Source organism: Macrobrachium nipponense, chromosome 6, assembly GCF_015104395.2.
Source record: "Macrobrachium nipponense isolate FS-2020 chromosome 6, ASM1510439v2, whole genome shotgun sequence".
In the NCBI taxonomy this organism is placed as follows: Eukaryota; Metazoa; Arthropoda; class Malacostraca; order Decapoda; family Palaemonidae; genus Macrobrachium; species Macrobrachium nipponense.
Window position 1 is genome coordinate 112,973,329 of NC_061108.1, and position 18,057 is coordinate 112,991,385.

Here is an 18,057-nt window from a genome sequence, read left to right on the forward strand (position 1 = left end):
TTGACTTTTCATATTGTCATTACTGAAAAGATGGACAAACTTAACAACTTGAAAAGTTGTCAATAAATATGTTGTTACTATATGTAAACATACAACATAAATACTGTATCCCATAAATATCTCTGTAACTATAACTGCAATTGATATCAAAGAAGAAAAATGTTGAAATTAGGCCTAATGTGGTAGTACCCAAAACTATAACAAAAATGTAGGTAATTATGGGTTGCATGTAAACTAATACCCTATGGCTAGGCTTTGGTTATATTGGTAATCGGTCAAGATTATTGTAATGTGGTTCCCAGGTGGTTGGAAAAATGTATGTGTAATTAGTGTATAACTTATTTAAATAAGAAATTTATTTTCATTTTAACCTCAACTACCATAGATAAGGCATATTAAAAGTATGTTTTTATTTATGGAATAAAGGAAATTACAATTTATTTATTTATTATTTTTTTTACCTATTTTGAATATGTTATTGTTAACCTCTGGTATAAAAGTATGAAAACAGCTGTGCAAAGAACATCACTTGGTCATCCAGTCAAGGATGTAGGCCCTAGTCATTCCAGTTTATCTTTAGTGGATACTCTTGTCATTAACAGCTCATCAACTGGTCAGGTGTTTTGTTGGTATTGCTTTATAAGTAATAAAGTAGACTACATTTAAAACATTCAAGATATCCTATGCTATCAGTAATTCTGTGTAATTTCTATACTAAATTAAAATTTACTCCACATACCATTTGGAGGTAATCCACTAAATGTCTTGTTATCTGAAAAGTATACTAGCAAAAACCCATCACAGTGATGTAGCTTAGATGTAATATGGTAAGTTGAGGAGTTACTTATTAAAGAAATATATTTTATTCATAAATTATCATTTAATTTGTTCTTGTTTCCATCTCCACAGATTGATTTAGATACCATTGATGTCAGCAATCTGAATCGACAGTTCTTGTTCCAAAAACAACATGTTGGGCGCAGCAAATCTGAGGTAGCACGAGAATCTGCTTTACGTTTCAACCCCCAGGCCAACATAGTTGCATATCATGACTCAATAACGAAGTAAGCAGCAAAATGTTATACACATACAGTGGTGCTCAAATCTCGTGCGACATGATTCTTTTTGTATCTTCCAGATTCTCAGACTCAACGTGATGTTGCCAAATAGTTTTATACTTTTTTCTCTAATGTCATACATGTCAAAAAGTTTGTGAATTCACAGTTAGCCCCATTTTCCTTATGGTTATATGATTCCTTTTATGCATTGGTATAATTCGTAATTTGTGTGATTTGAACTGATTTTCCCTGTTCACGCTGCTAAGTTTAAGGTGTGGTGTGATAAGGTTAGCTGTGCCATCAATGAAAGCACACTTTACATGCTCCTCAGACTGGTCAACATAACTACGTCTGCTGCATATTGACAGTAGACCTAATTAACCTCAACAGTCATAACAACATTTTCAACGTAGGCATATGAATTAAAAAGTTTTCTTTGAATGTTGAAGCTTTTGGCTGTGTTCAAGCTGCCTGTATGCTGCAAAATGTTTTATAGGCCTAAAAAAATAATCTCAGCCTTCTGAGATATAATCTGTTTTTAATTAATTTATTTGTAGAGATTATCTGTTTTTTGATGAATACAATAGGAATAGGAATTACAACCAGTTTCTTTGAATGTTGAAGTTTTAGGCTGCGTTTAAGCTGCCTATATGCAAAATGATTTATAAGCCTAAAAGAATAATCTAAGCCTTATGAGATGTAATGTTACTAATGTATTTATTTGTAGAGATTAGGCTACCTGTTCTTAGAGGAGTAAAAGATGATGATTTTGATTATATGGAGAAGGTGACTATTAATCGAAAAGTCCTTCTCCTCGCTTTTGGTGTATAATTGATACTTTCATAAAGTAACTTGAAGAACAAGAATGTGTAGATAACCTCATTTGCTTTCTGGCCAGAAATTGTTAATAGAGAGATGTGACTGTTAATTGTAAAGTAAAAATAATCTAACACCTAGGCCTAGGAACAATATCTTGGCTTTGACAAAATATATTGCATAGGCAGATATTGGCTCGTATGCCATTATTTTTTAAATATTTAAGAATTATAATAATTAATTATGTATGAAAATCCAAATATTCCTCTAACACATATAGTGTTTTCAAGATAATTTCATTGTCGCTACTCAGTTTAGACCTACTTATGTTACACCGGGTGGTTGTTGTTGCACCGACACTAATGATACGTCACACATGCTCCCCTCACACATTGATATCGGTGGGTGTATTCTACTGTTGTATATACATAATTACATTTTTTCAGCATTGAGGTGTAAAAGCAATCAAATAGGTCTATTTCAAATTTTATGTTGGCTTTGGAAGCATTATAACTGTTATGACAATTTTTTTTCCTTTTTTTTTTATTTAACATTTGAACTGTTGCTTGATGACGACTTCATTTTGGTCAAATGCTTCAGCGATGTGTGAACGAAAGTTTTGAAAATGTTTCGAAAGAGTTTTTTCTGAAATTTGCTACACGTGACATTTTCTTACAGTTTTGACATATATGACAGATTTCACTCTTATGAAACATATTATGTCTATATTGTATGCAATAATCGCATTTCCACATTGAAATAATAGATAAATATGGAGCATGCTGGGTTGCCAGTTAGCGAATTTTGAACGAAATCCTATGGAGTATGTCGCATGAGATTTGAGCATCACTGTACATACATACACAGTCCCCGGTTATCGGCAAGGGTTCCGTTCTCAGTGAGGTGCTGATAACCGAAAACCGCTATTAACCAAAACTTGGCAAGTTATGGTGTTTATGGCACCAAGTTTGGTTGAATGGCATCTCTGTTAGGTATGTTATGGTGCCATAACATAGAAACGGATCGCCATTAACCGAGACCTTCTATAACCGGCGATTGCCTATATCTATCATTACTATCATTATTCCTCGGTACAGGCAGTCCCCGGGTTACGATGGGGGGTCAGTTCTTGAGATGGGTCGCAAGCCGGAACATCGTCACAAATCCTAAGAAAACCTTACTTTAATGCTTAGGGTGCATTGAAAACTATGTAAACTGCATTCTTATTGCATTTTTCATAAAAAAAAAACTTCAAATATTGATTATTTTGCATTTTTGGTGTCATATTTTATCTGCCAGATCAGTGTTGTAGACATCATAACCCTGGAACATGCGTCATAACCTTGGAAATAATTTCTGATGAATATAATTGAAAAGCGCCTTAACCTCGGAATATCGTAAGCCGAACCCGTCATAACCCGGGGGACTGCCTGTATTTGGTATCTAGTTTAGTGGGCATCTGTGCTCGGTTTCATTTTGTGAAAATATTTGCAACTGAACAATGTTTCTTTTAAAGATACTTGATAGATTTGCATATGTACAATTCTGTATAATAATTACAGTTTAATAGGGAGGCTGCTGCTTTATTTAAGGTATGAGATGTTGCTATTGACATGTTCAGGTTGCACAGGTCTTCTATGAATAGACTTGTGTTTAACACTTAATGGATATATATTGTCATATGAGTAACAATAACAGGTTCTGAATGGTGGACGGATTACCTCTGTTATATGGTGGGATGTCTTAATGATACACCCAATAAAATAGCCCATGTTTCTGTTTCAATTGTGCTTGTATGTTGTAAAACAAATGGTAGTTTTTGTTTAGTGGGTGAAGGGTCCCTTAATTGCCTCCACGCCCCCATTTTCCAATCGGTGAATAATGATTAAAGCTGGGATAAAATAGTTTTCAAGATGTTTCAAGAGTAGCATGCATTTTTTAGAAATCTGATGAAGGCAAGAGTTTTGTATATAGCATACTGTACTGTATTTATATAGTATGCTAAGGTGGCAAGTACATTTTTATCTATACTTCACATTTTCTCTTTCCAGGCCTACTTATGGTGTCCCCTTTTACCAGAAGTTCACTCTGGTGATGAATGCTCTTGATAACAGAGCAGCAAGAAACCATGTTAATCGTATGTGCCTTGCTGCTGATGTCCCTTTAGTGGAAAGTGGAACAGCTGGATATCTTGGTCAGGTTACGGTATGTTAGTTGCTTTACTATGGTTTTTGTAAACAGGTCAGTGCAGTTGTTGAAAATGATACTTCTCTAGAAATGAAAGGCATAAATAGGGATTTGTAGGTGGTAGTTGTGCTTGTTACTAGAGTAGAAATAGTTACTCAGACGTTTTTTAGCTTTGTACTTAGGAATTGGAATTTTTTTTGCTTTCAAAATGTTTGACCTTCATGCCTTGGCATTCATATAGATTACAAATTCATCAGAGTATTTGATGCAATTTTACATGTATAAATAAGTGCCTACCTAATTGTAATGAGTTAGCTGTTGTAAAGATTGGTGTACATGTTTGTGGCATTCAGTTGTTATTGATTCTCTCACTGTCAGTGTGCTCTTCATTTCTTTTTTATTTTATTCGTTGCTCTTACTGTCATTTACAAAGTTTATGAAAGGCACCTCAGTAGAGTGATCGGTATGGTGTTGGTGTGCCACCTCGGTAGCCGTGAGTTCGATTCTCAGGCATTTCACTGATGGGTGAGAGATTATATTTCTGGTAATAAATGTTCACTCTCGACGTGGTTCAGAAGTCATGTAAATCTGTTAGTCCCATTGCTGAATAACCCCTAGCTCTATGCAATGTAAAAACTCTAAACAAACACACAAACCAAGTTTATGAAGGTCATCACTACTGAGGAAATATATCAGCTGCATTCCCTATATGTATATGGAGGATGGAGTCCGTGTAACTCAATATAATTTTAGTTGGCAGTGAAAGAAAAGCCTTGGAAATAGGTTCCTTGAAAAACTTCTCAAAACCTTTGGCTTTGTTAACTTTGTCAAATAGCTAACTTCTAAAGAAGCACTGTCAAGGAAATTTTAATATTTTCCCATTAAAAGCTGATCTTTCAGAATATCTCTGATGGAATTTATAGTTTTCATACAATCCACTTACCTGTCAGATATATACATAGCTAAGACCTCCGTCGTCCCCGACAGAAATTCAAATTTCGCGCCACTCGCTACAGGTAGGTCAGGTGATCTACCTGCCTGCCCTGGGCGGCAGGACTAGGAACCATCCCCGTTTTCTATCATATTTTCTCTGTCGCCGGTGGTATCAACATTGTTGCTATTACCTCCTGACTTAGATTCATATTTCATCCTTTGATCATCGTTTCTCGGCTTTTTGGTGACGTATCTGGATCGTGTTTTGGCATTCGCTACTGTGGACTGTTTTTGGAATAACTCTTTTGGATTTTTCTCAGTATGTCTGATTCCAATGTGAGTGTGAGAATGTGTGTGAATGTAGGCTGCAGGGTGAGGATACCGAAAGCTTCGGTTGATCCTCACACTGTATGCCGTAAATGTAGGGGGTTTCAGTGTTCTGCTAATAATACTTGTAAGGAATGCGAGGGATTAAATGCAGAAGAGTGGAAGACTTTGACTTCTTATTTGAAGAAGTTAGAGAGGGATAGGGTTAGACGTCTGAAAGGTGTGAGTTCAAGGCCTATTGAGCCTTTCACGGATAATTCTAATCCTACTGATGTAGATTCTCCCTATGTATCTCATTACTCAGAGTGCTCTTTCGGATTCGGCCTCGGAAATCGCCAATCTGAAAGCTACAATTAGAGACATGAAGTCCAAGATGGCTGACTTCCAAGGTAGGCTAGTGAAAGTGAGCATTACAGTGAAGTGAGTTCTCCCAGTGTTGTGGAGGGGGCGTTTGATCGTCCCTGCGACGCTCCCAGGCATAGACCTCTTCCAAGCTCCCATGCCCAGAGGAGAAGGAAAGTCGAAAGCCTTAAGGAGGTCGTGGGGAATCCCCAACGGTCAGACGTCCCTTCAGCTAGCTCTGCTTCGTGGCAGGCGGCTCAAGGGCGCTATAGAAAAGCGTCCTTCGTGAGTGTTTTCGTCCTCGTCCTCTCCCTCTCCCTCACCTAAACGAGGGTGGAAGGAGTCGAACTTGTCGAGACCGCTGAAGCGTCATATGAAAGAACCTGAAATAGATTCTAGCCCAGAGCGCTTCTCAGATGACGCTCCTTCTTCTGTTAAGAAAGCGAAGGTGCGTCAGCGTCACCTGACGAGTACGCAGAAGTACCCTTTCCTTCTTCTCCCCGAGTGATGACGAAAGGCGTCATGCAGTGGACGTGGGAGAAGCGTCAAGGAGGATAATTATGGCAGTTCAAGAGCAACTGTCCTCTCTAGTGGGAGTTTTAGCGCCTCGTCGGAAGGACGTGACGCTTCCAATTAAGAAGTCTCGTCCTCTCTCACCTGCTCAACGAGAAGCGTCATGCAGACGTGAAGCTGCTAAACGTCTTACAGAAGCTTCGAGTTCGAGAACGAGAACGGTGGCTTACGAAAGTTTCGTAACGCCAGAGAGACGTAAGACGTCTTTTAGACGTGAAGCGTCATTGAAATCGGATCATAGACGTGACGCTCCGACCAATATTGTTGAACGCCAAGTAGGACGCCTTTGGAGAGCGGAGCGTCTTCCAGGCGCGAAGCGTCATCAAGACGTCAGCAGACAAGTAAGCGAGAGACGTCAGCCAGGACGCTTGGCGAACGGGAAGCGTCATACAAGCGGGAAGCGTCTTCTAATTTTCAAGAGAAGCCTGAGCTTGTGGCGCCTTCCAAGACTATTAAAGCGGGAAAGAGGAAAGATTATCATTCCCTTAGCCCCTCTCCTATTAGGAGTTTTGTCTCCTCCAGAAGAGGAACGTACGGAAAGGAGAGCAGAGACTCGTGTAGATCCCGAGTTGGAAGAAAACTCGGATGATGAATATCAGGGAAGAGAAGGACTGTCTAACTATAAGGTTTTGACTACCTTGCTTCTTGAGGAGTATGGAGACGAGTTGACTCCTGCCGCTCCTCCTTCTCCGCGCTCTCTCTTTTCAAGTGCTAAGACGAAGAAGCCTTCGTCTTTTCTCAAAATGAAGCCCACCATTTCGATGAAGAGGGCCTTACAATCCTTAGACTCATGGATGAAGTCTAAGAAAGACTTAGTGAGAACAGTTCCTTCTGCATGCCTCCAGCAAGATTAGCTGGTTGAAAAAAGAGGCATTTGGTATCAGACGGGAGAGAATATGGGTATTTGTCTCCCTTTTCTACATCGGAAGCAGATTTTTCGACCTTAGTTGACGCTTCACGTCGACAAGGTCTCAATTCGGCACGAATTACGTGGGGAATTTCTGAACTGGACCATCTCCTCAAGGGACTCTCATGTATTGGAAGTCTTCAACTTCTTAGATTGGTCCCTTGGGGTGATGTCCAAGAAAGCCCATGATTCGGAAGGAATCGAACCTGAAGCCCTGTTATGCATATTGTCTTGTATTGACAAAGCGGTACAGGATGGCTCTTTTGAAATCTCATCATTATTTGGAGCAGGTCTTCTAAAGAAGAGGACTGTATATGGGGCCTTCTTAACCAAGGCAGTCTCACACGCTCAGAGGGCAGCTCTACTGTATTCGCCTCTATCTGACTTTTTGTCCCTTCTCAGTTAGTGAAGGACATTGCGCATTCTTTAACTGAGAAGGCGACTCAGGATCTTCTGACGCAGTCAGCAAGAAAGAAGAAACCTGTTTCTGCATCGGACAAGAAAGGACCTAGTACATCTGTTCAGCCCTTTCGAGGTGGTCCGACCTCCAGACCTCCCGCAAGAAGGAAGGCTCCGGAGAAGAGAGGTAGGTCTGCCTTTCGTCCCTTTAAAAAGGGAAAATGAAGATTCTCTCCTCCAAGCACCAGTAGGTGCCAGGCTCCTGGGATTTGTGGAAGCCTGGACACTGATAAACGCAGACGCGTCTTCATTGGCTATCATAAGGAAGGGATATCGTAAATCCCTTTCCTGAACACTCCTCCCCTAACGTCAATACCAAGGGACTATCAGCCAAGTACAAGGATCCTGTGCTGAGGGATACTCTTCGATCGATGGTGGAACAAATGTGGGACAAGAGAGCGATAGAACTAGTACTGGATCAAAACTCCCCGGGGTTTTACAATCGCCTTTTTCTGGTTGCGAAAGCCTCGGGAGGCTGGAGACCAGTACTGGACGTCAGCTCTCTGAACAAATTTGTTTCAGAAGGAGAAGTTCTCCATGGAGACTTCTGCTTCAGTCCTAGCGTCATTACGACAAGGAGATTGGATGGTGTCTCTAGATCTCCAGGACGCCTACTTTCACGTCCCGATCCACCCTTCATCGAAGAAGTACCTCCGTTTCATGACGGGGGGAAGGATCTTTCAGTTCAGAGCCTTGTGTTTCGGCCTGTCCACAGCTCCTCAGGTCTTCACAAGCCTGATGAAGAATGTGGCGAGGTTTCTTCACCTCAAAGGAGTAAATATCTCTCTGTATCTGGACGACTGGCTCATCAGGGCCAGATCAGAGAGACAGTGCTTGGAGGACCTAAAGTTAACGCTAGATTTGATCAAAGCGTTGGGTATTGCCTCCGTGAACCTCGAGAAGTCTCAGCTGATCCCCAGACAGGACCTAGTCTATCTGGGGATTCGGATGGATTCTCGGGGTTTTCGAGTATTTCCTTCCGCAAGAGAGAATCGCAAAAGGTTTGCGGATAGTCTCTCTCTTCTTAGGGAAGGAACATACGTCGGCGAGGGAATGGTTGAGCCTTCTAGGGACCCTTTCCTCGCTAGAACAGTTCTTCCCACTAGGAAGACTGCATTTACGTCGCTTCAATTCTTCCTCAAGAAGTCTTGGAGCTGGAAAACCGGACAGCTTTCGGACGTTTTTCCCATTCCAGTGGAGATAAAATCACACCTGGAGTGGTGGTTGCCCCCTCTGCAAGAGAACAAAGGGATCTCTCTAAAAACACAGAACCCAGACCTAGTGTTGTACTCCGACGCATCGGAGAAAGGTTGGGGAGCGACATTAGGCTCAGAAGAGGTGTCAGGCACCTGGGAACCAGCACAGGTGACTTGGCACATAAACTGCAAAGAGCTCTTCGCCGTGCATCTGGCTTTGAAGAGTCTAGAACCTCTGGTGTCGAACAAAGTAGTGCAAGTAAACGTGGACAACACCACCGCACTTGCCTACATTCGAAAACAGGGGGGGACTCACTCCTCGTTCCTTTACGAACTGACGAGAGACCTATTGCTTTGGACGTCCCACAGGAACATCTCCCTGCTGACAAGGTTCGTACAGGGAGTAAAGAATGTGAGGGCGGACAGACTCAGCAGGAGGAACCAGGTCCTTCATACAGAGTGGACCCTACACGAGGAAGTGTGTCTCGATCTCTGGTCTCTGTGGGGGACTCCTCATGTGGATCTCTTCGCAACATTCATTTCCAAAAGGCTGCCAGTCTTTTGCTCGGTCGTGGAAGATCCAAGAGCACTTATGGTAGAACGCCTTCCTGCTAAATTGGTCTCGAGTAGACGTATATGCTTTTCCCCCATTCAAAATCCTGGGATTAGTAATGAAAAAGTTTGTGGCGTCAAAGGAGACGAGGATGACGTTAATAGCCCCCTTTTGGCCTGCCCAGGATTGGTTCACGGAGGTGGTGGTAGAGTGGATCGTAGACTTCCAAGATCCCTACCAAGAAGGACAGATCTTCTCAGACAACCACACTTCAAGAGGTACCATCAAAACCTCCCCGCTCTCGCTCTGACTGCCTTTCGACTATCGAAAGACTTGTCAGAGCGAGAGGCTTTTTCTCGCGAAGTGGCAAGCGCGATCGCGAGAGCACGCAGAACCTCCACTACGAAAGTATACCAATCGAAGTGGGAGGTGTTTAGAAGGTGGTGTAGATCCAAGAAGTTGTCCTCCTCCACTACCTCTATAGCGGAAATTGCTGACTTTTCCTGCTATTCCTGAGAGAGAAATCTCATCTAGCCGTATCCACAATAAAAGGATACAGAAGTATGCTCTCGGCTGTATTCAGGAATAGAGGATTGGATCTGGCAGATAATAAAGATCTCCACGACTCATAAGGTCTTTTGAGACTTCAAAGTCGAAGGAACCAGTACCTCCGAACTGGAACCTAGACGTAGTCCTCAAGTTTTCTGTCATCGGAAAGATTCGAACCTCCTCATCTGGCATCGTTTAGAGACATCACCAGAAAATGCCTATTCCTATTATCTTTAGCTACGGCAAAGAGAATTAGTGAATTACATGCTCTGCAGGATAAAGTCGGATTCAAGGGAGACTCAGCTATTTGCTCGTTTAAGACCCTGTTTTTAGCTAAAAACGAGAATACCACGAATCCCTGGCCTAAGTCATTCGAAGTCAAAGGCATGTCCAGTCTCCGTAGGCAGAGAAGCAGAAAGGTCTCTATGCCCTGTTAGAGCTCTGAAGTTCTACCTTCAGAGAAAGCATCAGATGGGAGGCTCTAGACAAGGTCTTTGGTGCGCGGTAAAAGACCCCACAAGACTGATGTCCAAGAATGCGCTGGCATTCTTTGTGAGAAACGTCATTACAGACTGCTCATAAGGTTCTGTCCTGACGAACAGTTACAACTGTTGAGAGTTAAAGCTCATGAAGTGAGAGCTGTAGCGACGTCTCTCTCGTTTCATAAGAATATGTCGCTTAAAAACATCATAGATACGACATTTTGGAGATGCAACTCAGTATTTGCATCTCATTACTTGAAAGACGTTCGTGTGACATATGAGAAGTGTTTTTCTCTAGGTCCTTTCGTATCGGCGGATACGATTCTGGGTACGGGAGCCGACACCAATCCTTAAATGTATATACTTTTCTTCTTTTTGGATATGGTCTGGAGTCTCTTCGAACAATGGAGGACTTGGTTTAGCACGGGCGGCCGTCTATGTTGTTCAGTAAGAGAATGTTGTCATATCCAATTAGATGAGTATAATTTTTTTTTTGGAAAATTATGTATGTGTGCGTAGTGGTTTTGAGTTACGGTTGTTGTGACGAGTTCGGGGATAACTCGGAACAATCCTTAGTTCTAACATATGGTTAGGATCAGGTGGTCGGGATTGGTTGTGTGCTCCTTCATAAGGTGTATTGTCATATAAGTGGATCAGCACCCATTGACAAAGTCCTTTTAGGCTCTGCCGAGTAAGCGGATAAGACCCCATCGGCAGACCCACAAGAACTCTTGGCCATAGATCATATATCTCGCTAAAGTTTCTTGAGGTGATGCAGACTACTGGGCAAACACCCACGAAGTCTACCACCTATCAGGTAGGAACCAAGGTTTTATTTATACCTACAACATATGTTGTTTACCCGTCTATTCCATATAGTAGCTGTCTCTTACCCTCCACCGAAGGGTGCCAATCAGCTATGTATATATCTGACAGGTAAGTGGATTGTATGAAAATGATATTGTTATTATACAATAAAGTTTCATACATACTTACCTGGCAGATATATACAATTAAAGGCCCACCCAGCCTCCCCGCAGGAGACAGGTGGAAGAGAGAAAATATGATAGAAAACGGGGATGGTTCCTAGTCCTGCCGCCCAGGGCAGGCAGGTAGATCACCTGACCTACCTGTAGCGAGTGGCGCGAAATTTGAATTTCTGTCGGGGACGACGGAGTCTTAGCTATGTATATATCTGCCAGGTAAGTATGTATGAAACTTTATTGTATAATAACAATATCATTTTTGCTTTTTAGTTTCTCGTCAAAGTAATTGCAGTCTATCTGTCTAATGCTTATTTTTTCCATGTCAGTAGAATGCATAGAGAACAAGCTTGGGATGGTCTTGGTAAATTTAGAAAGGTCTCTGTCAGAACAAAGTAGATATACTGGATCCAGTTTGAGGACTATTGTGTATTTCTTGTAACAAAAAAACAGGGCAGCAGACTTTATCATTAATGCTGTTCTACGTTTAAGGTTCCAAGGTCATTTGCTTTGTTAGTTACAGCTTGACATCTCTAAACCATTCTTCTGGAAATACAGAGGTCATCATGAGACCCACACAAAAGGCAACTATACCACCTGAAAAGCATATGTTTGTCAGGTGCAGACCCTTGATTTCCCAGTCTTTGAGACACTTTGTCTTACGAGTTTACCAGAGAGCTAACCCCAATGTGACCAGGGACTCAGAAGTAGTGAGATTCTGGTATCCTTTTGGGACTTGTGGAATAATCTTTTCTCTCAAGTCCCCGCAACAGTACATGAAAAACATGAGAAATGTGGAGATTTCCTTTGCAGATTGTTGTTCTCTGTGAATTGACTGCACATTAGTATTAGTTACTCAAGGAACTTAAAGGAAAGTAAACTTTGTTGCATTCAGTCATGTGGGTTTGTTGTTGTTGATGAAGCTGGCTTTATGCCAGTATGCATGGCTGAAAAATTAGAGCTTTGAAGACCATTTTACAGCAATTGTCAGATAATTTGGTAGCACATCTTTTTATTCTCTCTATAGTCACCTGTGTACTGTAAATTTATCAAAATAAATCTAACCCCATTATTATCAGTATTTATAGTATATGTACTGCAGAACTCAGCCATACTAATAGCACTAAACATAATATCTGAATAGAGCAATTTCCACCATAATTTTCAGTGACTCACGAAGTGCTATCGATGCTATAAACAAATACAAATCCTCAAATCATCATGTACAAGAAATCCAAATAAGAATCCATCTATTCACTCAATTGGGGCTATTGATAGAAATATGTTGGATTCCAGGATGTGGGAATTGAAGGAAACAAAAAAGTAGGCACAGCTACCAGATTCTATTATTCCATCAACAATTACACATGAACCTGTATCAGACTGAATATCTATTAAGCCTTTACTATATCAAGGTTGGCAAACTGATTGGACATCAGTGCCAACTACAAATGTACTAAGAAATATGAAAATTTAAGTGCATTCATGGATTTCATCGTCTAAAAGAAAGAGCATGTATAGGCCATACTAGATTTTTAAATGGTCATTTAATGTCAAATCCACATTCAGACCCAATGAAATGTAGTACATGCCAACACCAATGACTGTCCAACACTTATTAGTTGAATGTCCAATTTGGAGCCAACAAAGAAGCATTTATTTTCGAAACCCAACATTAAAAGGCATTCTTGCTGAAGGCTTAAGATTTCTTTTTCAAACATCTAACTCACCTGGTAGTTATATATATAGCTTACGTCTCTGACGTCACAGCAGAATTTCAAAACTCGCGGCAATCGCCGATTGGGTAGTCAGATGCACCACCTGTGCGCCCTCTACCCAGGTACGTAGAACCGTTCCAACTATTCTTCAGATCTTCCCTGCCACCGCATCGGTGACATCGCTTAGCCCGTGTTTTTTGCAGTTATTTGGTGAAGTACACTTTGGCTTTGGCTTTCGCTTGATTTGGATTCTTGATTTGGACTTTTCTTGACTTTTGTTTGGATATTGTTGGTTTGACCCTTGCTTGTTTTGATCTCTCTTTTGAAAATTCCCAACATGACTGACTCTGCATCGAGTGTGAGAATGTGTGTGAGAGGTTGTAAGACTCGGTTTGCTAAAGCCTCGATCGACCCTCATTCTATTTGTAGTAAATGTAGAGGTAAAATTTGTGAGTTGGGTGATAGGTGTAATGAATGTGTGGACTTGCCTGAGACTGAATGGATTGAGTATTACCGCTATGTGCAAAAATTAGAGAAGGATAGGATAAGGAGAGCGAAGAGTACTATGTCTCGCTCCTCCAAAGATAGTCAAGGAATAGACAGTTCTCTATCCCTCAATGAACCTATTGATCCTCCTTCTGTAGTAGCAGTACCAGATCCAGCTACGGAAACAGGTAAGAGTCCAACATTAAAGGACATGATGACAGCCATTCAAGCCCTTGGTCAACGGGTAGAATCCCTTGCAGAAGATAGGGATAGATTGTGGTCTAATGCGAGAGATCTTAAAGTGGCTAGTGATACGAAAAATGCAAGTGCAGTGGAGGGAGCGGCCGCTCGGATCTGTCGTGCTCCTAGTCCTAGACCTCTTCCAAGCTCACCAACCCCTGTGAGAAGGAAAGTCGACAGACGAAGGGAAGCGAGAGGTTTTAGCTCCTGAGCGGTCGTCCCCTCGAGCGTACCTGTTGACGATCCTCAGGACACTCACCCTCGCCATTGGAAAGGCGAGGTTAAAGTGTTTTCTTCGTCTTTTGACGACGCAGTACCCAGACGGGGCTGGCGTCAGACTTCGAAATCTAGACCCCTCAAAAGACAACATCCAGTAGAGCAGGACGCCAGGCGTCAAGAACTGCCAGGATGTAGTCATTGGAGCAGCCCGGAGCGTTTCCCCTCCAGCTCCGATATTTGCTCTCCTACCAAGCTAAGATGCAAGATGTCGCACAGGCGGCCGTCGTCTTTGGTAGGAGGCAAGGAAATATCGGACGGGGGGAGGCCTTTGGTGCGTGCTGCAACTCCGGAACGCTTCTCTTTTGACTCCGATGCTTGCTCTCCTACCAAGCTAAGACGCAAGATGTCGCACAGGCGGCCGTCGTCTTTGGTAAGAGGAAAGGAAGTATCCGATGGAGGAAAGCCTTCGGTGCATGCTGCAACTCCTGAACGCTTCTCTTTCGACTCCGATGCTTGCTCTCCTACCAAGCTAAGACGCAAGGTGTTGCACAGGCGGCCGTCGTCTTTGGTAGGAGGAAAGGAAGTATCGGACGATTGGATGCTTTCGGTGCATGCTCCAGCTCCTCCTGCGGATTGTCATTCATCTTCAGGACGTTCGTCTCAAGCCGAACAGGATGAAGAGAGAGATATTGATGTTGCGGCTTCCCCAGTCTGTCCCCAGCAGCAAGAAGCTCCGCAGATTTCCTTACTGCAAGATTTGCAGCAGAAGCTCTCCTCATTAATGCAGTCTTATCAGCCTGCTACAAGCAAAGACAGCAAACGTCAAAAGCTTGGACGAAAAGCTGGACGCCAGGACGTAGAGCGTCAAGGTTCTCAACACCTAGACGACAGACGTGAACATTCTGGACACCAGGACGCCGAGCGTCAAGAGCCTGGACGCCAGGACGCCAGGCGTTGAGATTCTGGACGCCAGGACGCCAAGCGTCAACATTCTGGACGCCAGGTGTCAACATTCTGGATGCCGAGCGTCGAGAGGCTGGACGCCAGGACGCCAAGACGCCAGGCGTCAAGAAACTGAAAGCCAGGACGCCGGATCGTCAAGATTCTTGACGACAGAGCACCAAGAGTCAAGAAACTGGACGCCAGGACACCAAGCGTCAAGAGGCTGTACGCCAAGAAGCCGAACGTCAAGTATTTGAACAGCAGGATGCCAAATGTCAAGAAGTTCGACACCAGGAAGCCGAGCATCAGGATTCTCGACGCCAGGCGTCAAGAACATTTCTTTGGAAGCACCGACGAAGCATGACATCGCTACGTCGGTTATGGTTCGATCGGAAGAAGGGAATGATGATTTCCCCCCTTCTCCTTTTGGTCCGATGGAAGACTTTTCCGACGAAGAGAATCAAAGAGATCTACAGCCTTCGTCAGACTTGAAAAGACTTATGAAAGTTTTCACGGAACTTTTTCCGGAAAACTTTGTTCCAGATGCCCTTCGTTCCCCACCTTCAGAGTTCACTCTAGGGAAGGCAACTAAGAAGTCCGACTTCATAAAGATGGTGTTATCACGCTCTTCGAAGAGAGCGTTGAAAATTATGAAGGAATGGATGGACACGAAGAGAGACCAAACAAAGACAGCTTTCTCATTTCCTCCGGCCAGATTAGCGTCCAGATCTAGCATCTGGTATGATACTGGAGAAGCTCTCGGTCTGGGAGTTCCCACTTCTTCCCATGGGGGACTTCTTGAGTCTTGTGGACGCTTCTCGTCGGACAGCCATGGGAAAGACGAAGGTTTTTTGGTCTTCCTCTGAAATGGACCACCACCTCAAAGGGATTTTTACAGCCTTCGAGGTGTTTAATTTCTTAGACTGGACTCTGGGATCTTTGGGGAAGAAATTAGAAACTTTCAAGTCTGCTGATACGAAAGAACTTGTTCACCTGATGTCTTGCATTGACAAAGCTCTTCGAGACGGGTCGAACGAGCTAGCAGCTGTTTTCTCTGCGGGAATCCTGAAGAAAAGGGCCCAAATGTGTTCTTTCCTTTCAAATGGGGTCACACCCATTCAAAAAGCGGAACTGCTGTTTGCTCCCCTTTCCACACATTTTTCCCACAAGATTTAGTGAAGGAAGTCTCCTTTGCCTTAACCCAAAAGGCTACACAAGATCTAATGACAAAGGCAGCAAGGAAAGTCCTACCAACAAGTTTTGGAGCACAGAAACTCAAGGAAACTACTCCTCTGCCTCGAGTTTCTCGGCCCTTTCGAGGAAGATCCCTCAGTAGAGGGAACACAAGACTGAAGAAAAGAGGCTTCAGACAAAGGCGAAACACTTAGAGATGGTTCCAACGAGTTGGCAGCGTTTTTTCTCGGCAGGAATGCTTAAGAAAAGAGCCCAAATTTATTCTTTCCTTGCTTATGAGGTCACGCCCATTCATCGGACCTGCTTTATGCGCCTCTTTCAGCACAAGAGTTGGTGAATGAGGTCTCCTCTGCCTTAGCCCAAAAGGCTACGCAGGACTTAATATCGAGAATCCCCGATAATTGTTTTTACGATAATCGGGAACCTCGCCGAATGCTCGAATTCCTGGAATTTCTAGCGTTTACAAGAAGAACTGCTACTGAAGTAAGAATATCTCTCAGTAGATGACCAACCCTGGAATACAGAAGCGAACATCCAGTTTGGCTTGAACTTTCGTCTTCGGGTTTTCTGTTTTCACTATTGAAGCTTTCCTTAGGGGAAGACTTCTCCTTCACTCTCTTGCTCTCTTGACTAGAGAAGGAAGGGTGTAGATTTCCAATCCTTATTCTCATTCCTCGAAGGGAAAAGAATTTAGGATGGAAGTCGTTGTACAGAAACCTACAAATATACGACGTATGTTACCCTCAAAACATGATTCTGTTAAGCAGTTGAATTGTCCCGGGGGGTAGTCGCATACCGTAGTTAATTCTACGGTTTGTGACCGAGACGACTAGTATCCTAATGGAACTGCAACTCGGGACTGTCTGCATCTTCCCAGGAGTTACCAGTTTCGATTTTCAAGATACTTATGGTATGGTCACGACAACACCACCTCAGTTTTTTGTATTTACCGAAATCCGTTTCGTTTATGTATAATTGCTCGAACATAATAGAATCCTTTTTTAACGCTCGATTATTCTAGCCGAACACATTCCTTCGAGGAATGGATTACCTGGCAACTCAGGATAGCGAGTTAGCAAGAACTAACTGAGTAGGGGACTGCAGAAAGACAACCCAGTACCAGCTGGCTCTCCGAGATGCACGGTCGGTTTATGTCTCTCTCCCCTACAATGATTGACTACCGAACCTTTTCTCTGTCCAACAATATCGGACTTAGGTCTCTGATTAACGGGGATTCTCGCATGCATGAATGACATCTGCATCCCCTTGGATATTGCGAGAATTTTCAACAGAGATATATATTCTGGACTCTTTCATCTTTATATTTACCGCACGGTAACAGAAGTCTTTACTAGTTTCCCGCTGCATCGCATTGCGATAATGCGGAATGTTTTCTTCAGACATCTGAGTTTGTCTTCAAAATATCTCTTATTCGGAGGGGTGCAATTGTTCATTGTTCACCCCGAATTGACAGATATATACGGAAGACATCGCCTGCTCCCCGACCTGCTAGTTCTACTTCCAAATGATCAGCCCATGAGAAGTAGTACTTCCCTGTGTTTTTTCATTACTGGAAACCGCCCCACTTTCATTGCAACTACAACCCCTCACCTTACAGCAATGAAATAGCTGTTAGCATTTTTCAGTCCTTTGTAAGCACAGGTTCAGAACCTTGAGAATCCTTCTCTTGATTCGGCTGTGAAGATGTAGGTTGCATTCACTTTCCACCTTTGTCTTCAATGGAACATAGTGTTGTTTTCTTCTTAGCTGAGATTCAACTACTATGAGAATGTCTTGCCATTAAGGACCTCGGTCTCTAGAGGGCAATTGACTTTCGCCTATTGGGTACATGCCTTAAGAGAATCATCACCTCGTTAAAAGATTTACCACCTC

The 18,057-nt window shown here is 42.8% G+C and overlaps 1 protein-coding gene across 2 annotated transcripts in view; it reads left to right on the plus strand.

Annotated features, from left to right (window-relative positions):
• Window positions 1–18,057, plus strand: part of LOC135216904 (SUMO-activating enzyme subunit 2-like) — a 79,916-nt gene that overhangs the window by 15,380 nt on the left and 46,479 nt on the right. For both annotated transcript variants that reach the window (XM_064252443.1, XM_064252444.1), the window contains exons 2-3: window positions 910–1,064; window positions 3,926–4,079. In XM_064252443.1, coding sequence (XP_064108513.1) covers window positions 910–1,064; window positions 3,926–4,079 — 309 coding nt within the window. The remainder of the gene's footprint in view (window positions 1–909; window positions 1,065–3,925; window positions 4,080–18,057) is intronic.